At 53.2% G+C, this 11,949-nt stretch overlaps 1 protein-coding gene across 1 annotated transcript; it reads left to right on the plus strand.

Annotated features, from left to right (window-relative positions):
* Positions 1 to 940: 940 nt before the first annotated feature.
* LOC134056941 (serine/threonine-protein kinase PAK 3-like) lies at positions 941 to 10,428 on the plus strand. Its single transcript, XM_062513902.1, has 11 exons — positions 941 to 1,016; positions 1,920 to 2,013; positions 3,357 to 3,436; positions 4,495 to 4,558; positions 5,840 to 5,888; positions 7,086 to 7,198; positions 7,725 to 7,842; positions 8,480 to 8,579; positions 9,026 to 9,222; positions 9,813 to 9,950; positions 10,339 to 10,428. The coding sequence occupies exons 1-11, from the start codon at positions 941 to 943 to the stop codon at positions 10,426 to 10,428; spliced, it is 1,119 nt and encodes a 372-aa protein (XP_062369886.1).
* The last annotated feature ends 1,521 nt before the right edge of the window (positions 10,429 to 11,949 follow it).

Below are 11,949 nucleotides of genomic sequence, written 5' to 3' on the forward strand. Positions count from 1 at the left end.
TTTCTTTCTTTCTTTCTTTCTTTCTTTCTTTCTTTCTTTCTTTCTTTCTTTCTTTTCGTTCCTTCCTTTCTTTCTTTCTTTCTTTTCCTTCCTTTCTTCCTTCCTTCCCATCTGCAGCAGGCAGCTCCCTCTGAGGCACACGTTTGCCCAGGGAAGCTCCCTGAGGTGCAGCTCAGATGGGCGAGTCTCCTTGGAAATGCCACAGCAGTGCAGCAGGAGGATGATGTGATTTTAGTGGATGTGTTGCTTAGCTTTCCATGTTTTCATCAATGTACCTTTTTAGGCCTGTGTCCCACCTTGTTCTGCAGCAAACAAGTGAGGAAGAAGGGCTCTGAAAGGCCTTCCTGAGGTTTTGTCCCACAGCTGGCACTGAAGGGGGGATTTCCATTGATGCTGCCTTTTAGAGCCCCACCTGCATCAAGCCTCATGATTTAACACAGGACAATGAGTGGCCAAAGGTGCTGTTCTCTTTTTTGGTTTCTCCTCACATCATCATGGTCCCTCCTCCGTGTTCAGCTTCTCAGCGTGGGCTACAAGGGCTTCCTGTGTTCTTGGTGTTACTCCCAGATGCCTTGAGCAACAGCTTAGGAACTAGGCCGCCTTTTTGTGTTGCTTTGTAGCAGAGGAGAACTTTGCAGGTGCCTTTTGGCCTTAGCTGAAGTGAGAAGGTGTGCTTCTCTGCATGACTTCACAAGGCAGCCTAGAGCAGCTGCTATTGTGATGTCAGCGGCCGCATCCCAGCGCTGTCAAGGCAAAGTTGCTGTGCCCAGGCACGGGAGGCCTCAGTGGGCAGAGCAGCTCTTTGGCATGCTCCCTGCAGGTGCAACCTGCTGATCGACGAGGTCTCTGACAGCCAGCTGCACCCTGAGAGCTCTCGCAGGATTTTTGTTTGTCCCCACAAGTGCTGTCTGGTGCCGACTTGAGCAGCATAGCTCCCGCCATGGAGAGAGTGTGTGCTGCAGTTTGCACGGCTTTTACCGTGGCTTATTCTGGCTACTTTTTCACCCACCTGGCACGTAAGTAGGCGCTTCTATTCGGTGCAGCAGATGGAAGGCCAAAGGCCATGAAGAGGCCTTTTGTTGGGTAAAGCTGCTGTCAGCAGCTGCAGCTGACAAGGGGGTGTCTCTAGCCAGCGGGGCGTGGGCTGCATTTGTAATGTAGCCTGCTGGGCTTCTTCTCCCCACACGGCATGGCCTGTGGCAGTGGAGTCTGGAATCTCCTGCGTTTGCTGGCTCAAGAATGACAACTTCTAAGAGGGGAAGACAGGGAGAGCTTAGAAGGAGCGCTTGGAAAAACTGCGCTGCTCTCCAGGACTCAGGGGAAGCCTCTTCTTGTCTGCATTCCCCCATCCCAGCACATGTGTGTGGGACTTGACAGTTCCTGTGTGCTGAAAGAGCCCTTCCCTCTGTGAGGAAATCACAGAATCAGCTTGGGAAAGGCCCTTGAAATAGACATTTCAGATAAGTTCCGGTATGCTGCTGGGCACAGGAGGTGTTGCTGTGCGGCGTCACATTAGAACTGCCACCATGGCTAAAGGGCTTGGGCTGAAGCGTTTCCTGGGCAAAAGTTTTCAGCAAGCTCGTGGCAACTGACGCTTGCATCTCTTCAGAAAACTGAAATACAGGAAGGAGACGAGCTGTAGCTCCTGCTGGGTGGGGCAGGGCAGAAACAATGACTGTTTCAGAACTTGGACTTCATGGGCCTCAGGTTTCTGGGGCTTGAGTGGCCAAAGAGGACAAAAGACAGACACGAGGCAATCCTTTGTGCTGTTGTCTTGCTTGCTGTGTGACATGAGGCTTGCTGCTGGAGGCATGGAGTGAAAGCAATATGCTCTGGCTTTGGGTTGACTTTTTGGTGGGTTTTCCCAGAGCGGGCAGTTTTCTCACAGCATGGGGTTCTTTTTCCTTTGTGTGTTGCAGGTCACATCGCCCGTGCCTGGAGAGAATCCAGCCCTTGGGTGAGTGGGAAAGGAGCCTTTGGCGTTGGTAGCATTGGACAGCTGTGGAGCAAGCTGTGAGCTGGGCCTGCTGCAGTCCAGTGCCAGCCTGCTTGGATGAATGAAAGTACAGTGCGGGCTCTCTGCAGCAGCAGCAGCAGGAGCAGCAGCAGCAGCAGCAATGTGTGGAGGATGTGTGTCTGTTTTGCCCAGTTCCATTTCAGAGCTTTTAAGCAGTGGAAAGTGGGGTTGCTCGTTGCTTGAATGCATGATGGAATTTCTCCTGTGCAAGAGAGCGCAGTCTGCTCTGATTGGTGCAATTAGCTGGGGGCTGAGCAACTTAGAATCCAGATGATTCCTCCTTAGTGCATCTGGGTTCTAGAGCTGAATATCAAGAAGGTTGCCTGTCCCTCCCGTTGCTGTCTGTCTGCAGAGCCCAAAAGCAACCTCAGAGCCTCCTGCGGCTGCGCATCTTCCTGAAGAAGAGGCCAAAGGGGAGGAAGATGCCCACCAAGCTGCAGCTGCTGCTACTGTGGGGCCTGAGCATCCAGCATCAGTAAGTGGCAGCTGGGAGTGGCCCTGTGGCTGGAGCAAAGGAGAGCTGGAAGTTTTTGATCAGACAGCACCTCCCCTGCGTAGTTGAAGATGCTGAGGGCTGGAATCATTCTGGCACTTGCAGAGTGTTTCACCCCAGGGAAAGGGGTGTGGAACTTGGACATTTAGGCATACGTTCCCCACCACTCTGATAGGGGCTGTGAATTCCTCTTAGCAAGAGACAAGAGGTAGCATTAGAGTATCTTGGGATGCTGCTGGGGTGCAAGTGAGGCCCTTGGTGGCCAGTGGCTGTGCAGGCTCCCTATCTCTGGTGAGGAGAGCCGTGCAAAGATGCACTTGACAGCCTTGCAGGATATGGAGGAGCCACTGTCCCCTGGAGGGACCTGGCCCTGCTCATCAGCAGCTGTGGGGAGCTCAAGGAGCAGCTAAGCTGCAGCAGGGGCCTGTAGCTGAATATCTGTCAGGTTCTGAATGACAGGTTCTTTCCTGTCCCTCCCGCTGCTGTCTGTGCCCAGAGCCCAAGGGCAGCACCAGCCCCTGCTCTTGCTGAACGTGGAGTCAAGGAAGAGGCTGAAGAGGAGGAAGGTGCTAATGAACCTGTCCCTGCTGTCAGCCCACGGCCTGAGCAGCCAACATCAGTAAGCACCTGCTTTGGTCAGCGGTGTCTTTGGGGTCATGTTGTGCATCGGGTAAAAGCAGCCTTTGGAATTTGCGCCTTGTGTGAGAGAAGGGGGCAGCAAAAGCCGAGAGGTGAAGAGCCCAGGATGTGGCCAGCAGTATCTTCCAAGGGGCTTGCATTTGAAATGGGATTGGAGGGGCATCTGTGGCAGGCGTGTTTCTGACCCAAATTTGTTTCTTGTCCCAGAGCTCCACTTCCTCTGGCCTGGCGCCGGCACGAGCTGCAGCTGCCGGCTCTGAAGAAGCCTCCTGTCCCCAAGCTGGAAAGTCAAGCGCGAGCAGCTCGTGCACCTGGAGCACAAGTAGTTCCTCGGGCAGCATGGAGCAGCTGCTTAGAGAGAGGACAGAGGACGAGTGCCTGGCCCTGCTGAGTATGTCCTTTGTGATGCCTGTGTGCTGGAGCAGTGCCCTGTGTGATCGTGTGTCAGCGTGAGCTGTCCCACCTGCAGTTCCTGCTGGGCTGAGTGTCGGCTGCTGCGGCCTCCACACAGGAGCTGTTGTTGTGCTTGGAGGTGCTGAAGGAACAGCGGGCTCTTGCTGCTGCCTCTGAGGGCAGCCTGGCGTGCTTTGGCTTTGCCTGAGCTTGCCTCAGTACAAAAGGCAAAAGAGAGATGGTTTGTGGCTGAGCAGGAGGCCGGGACCTTGTGAATGAGGCGGCTTCAGGGAGCTCCTGTGGGGCCCAGCTCCTGTGGGGCACAGCCAAGGTCATCTTCAGATCATAGCCTCTCCTGAAGGCTGAGGAACCTCACTGTTAAGGCCCATGGCAATAGGTTGCAACATCAGCTGCTGCTGCTGCTCTTGCAAGCCAGAAAGGCATTGTTTAGGTAAAGTGCTGCTTCAAGGCGGAGATCATGCCTCTGCTGGAAGCACTGGGCACTATTCTTCCGCTTCTGGAACAGGCAGCTGTTGATACAAATTGATTGCAGAAGCCAAGGTGCCTTTGCTGCTTGCAAGGATGCCAGCTTTTGTTGAATGGCGCAGAGTGTTCATGGCCAAGAACAGAAAGGTTTGGGTTTTATAGACCACACTCACTTGTCTTGGTCGTGGCCTTCTGATCTCTGTGTCCTTGGACTGTTTCTCCACGTGCTTAGATTTTAGTTTAGGCTTCTAGTTTAGTGCAGACCGTATGTGCTGCAGAGCTGCTTGTCCTGCTGCTGTTGTTTTGGTGGTGCTGCTGGTGGTGCTGGTGCGGCAATGGTGTTGTTGTTTGTCCAGTGAGGGAGTTGAAAGGGCCCAGTGTGCCAGAGAGTGGGGCTGCCTTGGTGATCTGCTGCAGGCTGGCATCTCAGTTTTGAAGTGAGCATCTTTCCTTTGGGTTTTTACAGGGATGCTGGTGAGCGAAGGAGATCCGGAGGCTAAATATTCAGAACTGGAAATTATTGGCAAAGGGTGAGTGCAGCCACAGGTGCTTCTTCAAAGGGAGGGGCTGTGTACTTTGCTGCTGTCACCTGTCGCCGGAGTGATGTCAGGCAAGCTGCAAAGCTGTGCAGACGCTGCGCTGAGACGCTGCTATGTCTCAGTTTTGGTCAGCATTGATAGCTGTGGTCTGAAGGCATGGCAAAGACACCTGGATGCTGGAATGGTCCTTTCTGCAGCAAGGAGCAGCACCTGGCACATCTCCTGTCCCTCAAGTGTCTTTCCCCCTCTTGCCGCTTTTCTTGGGACAAATCATTTCTCTGTGTCCCAAAAGGATACAGGATCCGTGGCAATGAAAGGAGGAAAAACTTCATTGCCTCCAAGGTCAAGGTAGCAGCTGCGGGCTGTCAGGGAACAGCTCTCAGGAAGCTTTGTTCCAGCGTTTTGCTGAAAACAAGGTTCAGTGGTCAGGATGACCACCTAGCTAGTCTAGAGCCCAAAAGCAGACACAAAAGAAGCAGCTCTCTTTTGTAGCTGAGGTGGCAAAAGCCAAAGCTTCAGGCCAGTGTCCAATGCCAATGCACTCTAGAGGAAAAGGCATCGAGTGCCTGAGGGGAGAGCCCTCGTGGATCCCGTGGGGTTGCGGCCTTTCCTGCAAAGAAAGCACCAAGCTATTCCCTACTGAAAGCCAGCTCTGCTGACTGTCAGTGGGATTGATTTGCAACATTTCCTCTGGGAGGAGCCAAATGTAGAAGAAGTCCCCTGAAAAGTAGAGTGCTTCCTGTGTCTGCTGCACCCAAGAGAAGCAGCTGCCCATGGCTCTGGAGCCAGAAGGCAGCTGTCTGAGGATCTTCTGCTTTGAGCACTTCTCCATTTGTGTGTGCAGCAGTGGAGACCTGTGCCTGCTCTGCCTGTGGCTGCAGCTGTGGCTGGAGACTACTTTCCTTGTCAGCTGCAGAAAGGATGTGTGTTGAGAGGTTTTCTTCTGATGTCTGTGACATGGCTTCAGGCGTCTCAGAAGGCCTGTGTGGAGGTGCCTGAGTGTGGCACATCCACTGCAAGGAGAAGTGTGAGCTGGCCCAACGGCCGTGTGTGTGTGTGTGTGTGTGTGTGTGTGTGTGTGTGTGTGTGTGTCTGGAAAAATCACAGACACGCATGGACACAGAAAGAGAAAGGGGGAAAGGAGCCAGAGCAGAATGTGTCGCGGTGCATTTGCTGTTTGTCCCTGGCCTCTTTTTCCTCCTTGGGCCACAGTGTCTGGCTTCTGCAGGGACTAAAGGACTTCTCCTTTCTCTGCTGCTGTTTTGTTTCTAGGGGTTTCGGCACTGTGTGCACGGCAGTGGAGACTGCCACAGGAGAAGAGGTAAGTGTCAAGCGGTGCTGCAGCTTGTGCAGCTCTCGAGTGCCCTCCCCTGTGCTGTGAGCTGTGCCTGAGCTTTGGGTCGCCAGTAGAGCTTTGCTGCAAAGGCAACTGAAGTGCAGAGCAGGGTCTGCCTGCCAAGCCCAGTGGGGACAGACTGTGTCCTTCTGAGCTGCCGCAAGCAATGCAAGGAGGCCAAGGGCTGTCTTTCTGAGGAGGACACGCTAGCTGGTTCTTAGTGGCAAGGCGGTGTCTTAGAGAATGGCGGTGCCCTTTGGGGCTTTGGCTCGCGGTTCCCGAGTTCTCCTTTCGCGCTGTCAGCAAATCCATGGGAATTTTGATGGTAGTTCCTTAGGCACGTGCAGTGCTGCCCTTGGGAACTGTGCTTAGAGAGAGAGGTCTGCAAGGAGTCTCTCGAGGGCCTAAGCCCTGCTCAGAGCCTGGTGTGTATCGCTAGAGGATCAAGGCATGAGCTATTTCTTTTTAGAATCAGTCAGGAATTGCAAATGTCACTGGTGTGCTAAAAAGCATTTTAGCAGAACAAATGGAAAATTGCTGAAGTGAGGATGTGCTAGCCTTGTTTTTATTTGATGTGTCCCTAATGATGTTCTCATCATGACAACAATTTTTCCATAAAATCTGTCGGTTTTTATTTCTCTGGGGGGTGTGGGGTGGGCTGGGGGGGACGGTCAGGATGTTTGTAGGGCGGCATTTTATCTGTCATATCTGTAAGGGTTTGCCCTGTTGTTGTGCAGTGAAGAATGCCGGTGGCCACCGGAGTAATGATCAAGCCCCCTAGAAATGGCCAAGCTTTCCCAGGAGTTTTGCTCCATTTTTCCTAGGCCTAAGTTGTTTCCTGCTTGCAAGTGGTGCGTGAATTCAAAATGGGGATGATAAAGTGAGGCCCTGGGGGAAGAATGTGGGTGCAGCGAGGGTGGTTAGAGCTTTGAGCTGGAGAGTTGAGACTGTGTTTCTGCCAGGTTTGCAAGGCAAAGGGTTTCTGGCTGTGTGTCCTGGGAGTGGCGACCAAGGAAGCAGTGTAAAGGGCTCTTGCAAGCTCAGCTTCCGGTTCCTCTGATGTCCAGTCCCAAGGCATTTTGGCACAGCGCAGCTGTATCATCCCAAAATCACAGTGTCCCTGTTGGCCTTGTGTTCCTGTGCCATCGACTTCTTTGATCCATGGTTTGCATGTCGTTTTAGGTGGCCATAAAGAAAATCAGTCTGTTGCAAGTGAAGAGCAACGAACTGTGCGTGAATGAAATCCAGGTCATGCGGGACAATAAGAACGCCAATGTGGTGAACTATGTAGACAGGTGAGTGGTTCTGCTCTTCTGCCGTGAAGGGTCACTGACGTGCTGCAAGCCAGAGGTTCAAGCACTCCTTTGGTTGCTGGCAGAGGGTGGAGCTGTTAATTCCTTCCCCTTTCTGGGCTGATCCACAGCATCTTGGAGGAGTTTGCATGGGGGCTGCATTTATCTTTTGCGGCATATCTAGTTTGAAGTGCGCTTTCAAAGACCAGGTCTCGGCCCAATTTTACTGCGTCAGCAGCCTCCAAGTTCCTGCCCTCCGTGCCCATTGTCCTGTTGGGTTTGCTGTTTGATTTTTCCCCCAGGGTTCTTGAGTTCTGACAAAGCACTGGAGATGGTATTTCCCATGGCCTGTTGCACAGCTGTGCATACCAAGCAGTCTTTTCTACTGCACAGAGTTCAAGCCCTGTAGAGCCTTGTGAATGCCTATTCCCTTCGTCCTGTCTTCCTCGGAGAGAGACACGGACAAAAGGGTCCATCAAGTCACGCAAGCGCACGCGTTCACCTGCAGGTGGTTGTTTCCTCCTTTCAGCTACCTGGTGCACGAGGAACTCTGGCTCGTGATGGAATACATGGACGGAGGGTCTTTGCACGATGTCATTAGGGAGATCCAAATGGCAGAAGGAGAGATAGCAGCTGTCTCCCGCGAGGTAAGGGATTGCGTTGGTGCTTGCCATGGCTTGGGTGGAATGGGTGGGAAGGGGAGGATTGATTTCATCTTCCGAGCTTCCTTTCTGCCTATCTCTTGTGACTGGCAGAGCGGGGGCAAGTGCATCTGGAGGGCCTGCCAAGGTGCGGGCCCTTCTTCTAGTGCGTTTGTTTGCGTTGGCCTCTGCAAACACTTGCCTGCTGGCTGTGTGTGCTGCATTCCTTCCCTGTAAGAGCAGCCGTGCTGGTGGCACAGTGTCAACCGAGTGGCAAAGACAAAGAGACACTCACAGGACTCTGCCAGAGCTCAGCCTCCAAGGAGAGCTTTGCACCCAAAGGGGCATTTGCAAAGGCATTTGCTGTCATCTGGCTGGAGAGAGCACAGGCACTGCAGCGGTGCTCCTTCAGTCTGTGTTTGCAGGGCACTGGCCAGAAAAAGCATTGCCCTTTCTCTTTCAAAGCGAATACACCCTCTCTTAGAAAGGCCCTGCTGTCGTCATGTTGCAGCAGCAAGCTCTTGCCCTCCCCTCAGCCTTGCCTGCCATGGCTCGGCGTCCCCCAGCAAGTCAGTCTTGCAGATGTGCCACTGCACTGCATGAGGGACGAAGTCAGATCTCCTGTTTGTTTTTCCTCCCTCAGTGCCTGCAAGGCCTGGATTTCCTTCACTGCAAGCAAGTGATCCACCGAGACATCAAAAGCCACAACATTCTCCTGGGCTTGGATGGATCTGTCAAGCTGGGTGGGTGTTGTTAAGGGCAGGCCCAGCCGTGGTGGGCTGTGGGCTGGGGGTGCATTTGAGTGACTTCCAGTTGCCCAAGAGTGGTGCCCGTGGCAGTGCAGGCTGCCCTGCTGCAAGCGCAGAGCACAGCCACAAGGTACAGGGCGGTGTGGCTGGGAAGAAGGTGTCAGGAGGGGCTTTGGGCTGTGTGTGCCCTCACGCAAGCAAGGCAGTTTCAGTCTGGAGCTTCAGGGTACTAAAAGCCACTGTGTGAAACGGGGGGCTTTTGCTAAGTGGCCCATCTGCTATTTCCTCAGCTGCAGCTGTTAGGAATGCCAGCATGCCATTCCCGTTTGCATTCCCTTTGGATTCCACACTGCCTTCTTGGGCACTGGGAGAGTGGGGACTTCTTCTCTTTGCTTTCCTACTTCACGCTGGCTTGATCCGAGTGTGTTTTTTCTCCTCAGCTGATTTTGGCCTCGCTGCTCAGCTCACGGCTGAGCAGAGCAAACGCAGATCGGCTGTCGGGACTACTTACTGGATGGCGCCTGAAATTTTCACCAGGAAGCCCTACGGCCCCAAAGTGGACATCTGGTCCTTTGGCATCGTGGGGATGGAGATGGTGGAAGGAGCTCCTCCTTACCTGATGGAAACCTCCCGCACGGTGCGCTGCAACTTCTCTCAGATGCTCCCGTCCCTCTAAGAAAATCTGCCCCCGTTCTTCTGCCTGCCAAGCTTGGTAACACCTGAAGACCATAGCTCCCGGCCTGCATAGTCTCTTGTGCTTCTTGCCCTGTATTATTCCCCTTGCCCTTGAACTAGGAACGGCCCAAAGTACGCTGATGCCATTTGCTTGCTGGCAGCTTTGCCTAAGGGAGCAGTGAGCAGCGCCAAGCTGCATGTTACGGAAGAATCCTTGGGAAGAGTAGAGTTAGACCAAAGTCCCTCTTCCAAAGCGGCGGTAGAGCTGGTGTCAGTCCTCGGAGAAGCCGAGTGTGCTTTTGCTGATGGATTTGCTCCTGATTCCCAATCAGCCCACGAAATCAGGGCTGAAGGCGGGAGCCTTTGCACATTGGACTGGCTGTGGTTGCCTCTGGCTTTGGGTTCAGTTGGTTGGGGTGGGAAAGGCATGTCGCAGCCTCTGGCGGGGAAGAAAGGGCCACTTGTGAGAGTGCAGCTTGGCCAGCGGGGTGTGGGTGAGCAGTTTTGGGTGCGAAGGAGACAGGTGGAGTGTGGCGTTGCCTTCTTCTCTAGGCTCGACAGCTGATCAGCACCGGGGGCACCCCGAAGCTGCAGAAGCCCAGGCAGCAGTCGGCTTGGTTGCGAGACTTTCTGCACTGCTGCCTGGAGACAGACGAGGACAGGCGCTGGTCTGCCCAGGAACTTCTGCAGGTAAAAGGCAGCGCAGCTACAGGCTGTGCCAGCTACCCACTGCCAGGGGCTCCTCCTCTGCTCAAGTCCAAGGCGTCAGGTGGGCCCCGCTCCTAAGAATCTCCATTCTGGGGGCTTTCCAAAGGAAAAACAAGGAGAATCCAGGCCTGCCATGGCTTGGAAGGAGCCTTGCAATGACAATTAGACTAAATCTCCTTAAGATGCAGACCTCTGGCTTCATGCATTTGTGGAATTGGAAGCCATGTTTGCCTGTGGCAGGAAAGTCCTGGACAGGGAGACAGAGGTGCACAGACTGCCCTCGTTTCTCTGTGTCTCTGGTAGCCAGAGAAAGGCTGCTTCAGCCTGTGAGGAAAGCTGAAGTTCATTTGTTCTTTTTCTCTTTGGGCAGCATCCGTTTGTAACTTCAGCCAAGCCGACCTCCAGCCTGACGCCTCTGATCATGGCAGCGCAGCAGTTTATGGCTGACAGAAGATTCTAGCCGTGCAAGAGGCCGTTGTTGTTTGTTGTTCTTTTGAGTTTGTAGGTTGGAAGGAGTAGTTTGTAGTTTGTAGATAGTTTAGGCTGATAGTCAAAATAAATACTGTAAAACCATCACTGTGTTGGAAGCTTCCCTTCCTTCTGTGAATAAGCTGTAAATTTGAGTCTGAATGGTCAGGTGTTTCTAAAGCATGGGAAGATAGAGGGATGGGGTTTGGGAGTCAGTTTGGAAGTGGGCGGAGGTCTTCCTCCGGAACAAACCTCCTTGTGGAGATACAGGCTTTTAGCTGTGAATAGAGGAGCAGAAGAGGGCAAAACAGAGCAGAGCAGGGGTGTCACTGCTGGGCACGCCGCTGTGGCCGTGGTTGTGTGGCAGCTGCTGGGAAAGTTTGGGAGTGTCTGTGCTGCCCTGGGCAGAGAGGAAGGCAGCCAGGCTTCTCCACAGGCTCAGGCGCAGGTGAGTGTCCAGCAGGAACATGCGTTCTCCTACGGGAACTGAGGCCAAGATGAGGGATGGAAAGTTCTGCAGTTTGGATCTGTGTGAGCCAAGGGCTGTGTCAGCTGGGCACCCCGCACTAGGGAAGGAGCTGCCCAGACAGAGCTCCCTGGGGTCATGCTGCACACGAGGCTGGCAGGAGACACAGCCAGGGCAGGGGACCCAAAGTGGCCAAAGAGATATTCCTGACCATCCCACATGCTGCTCAGTATTTCAAGCTGGGTACCAGCAGGAGGAAGGATGTTTGGAGTGATGGCATTTGTCTTCTCAATTCACTGTGAGGCTTGAGGGGTCCCTGATGTCCTGGAGATGTGAAACACCTGCCTCCCCTTGGGAAATGGGGAATGAGTTCAAAGGGGTTTCTTGGCCTATGCATGAGGCTTCTGCATTCCCTATGCAGCTCAATTGTTTTCTGCACCTGGCAATTTTCCAGCTTCTACCCTTCCAATTCTCTGCACAGGCCAGCCTGCTGGTGACCGGGCATTGAGTGAGAATGGCTGTGTGTGGCACTTGCTTGCTGCCTGGGCTTAAACCACAACATGGCAAATAGAGCAAAAGAGGTTGGAATGCAAGAGGAGGAGGGAGAAGGAAGCATCCACGTTTTGGAATGGCGGTGGTTTTTCTGTTTTCCTCAGCCTGCCTTCCCGTAGCTGCTCCAGCACGTGATCTATTTGGTCTCTGCCTCAAAACTTCAGTTTTTCTGGGACCAGCCCACTTGGGCGCACTGCTTTACTCCTTCCAGCACTTTGGGACTCGGCCCACAGCGATGATGCTGGTACCTTCTATTCTCTTTCTTTCTTTCTTTCTTTTTCTTTCTTTCTTTCTTTCTTTCTTTCTTTCTTTCTCTCTTTCTTCCTTTCTTTCTTTCTTTCTTTCTTTCTTTCTTTCTTTCTTTCTTTCTTTCTTTCTTTCTTTCTTCCTTTCTTCCTTTCTTCCTTCCTTCCTTTCTTTTCCTTCCTTCCTTTCTTTCTTCCTTTCTTTCTTTTCATTCCTTTCTTCCTTCCTTCCCATCTGCAGCAGGCAGCT

This window comes from Cinclus cinclus, chromosome Z (assembly GCF_963662255.1).
Source record: "Cinclus cinclus chromosome Z, bCinCin1.1, whole genome shotgun sequence".
In the NCBI taxonomy this organism is placed as follows: domain Eukaryota; kingdom Metazoa; phylum Chordata; class Aves; order Passeriformes; family Cinclidae; genus Cinclus; species Cinclus cinclus.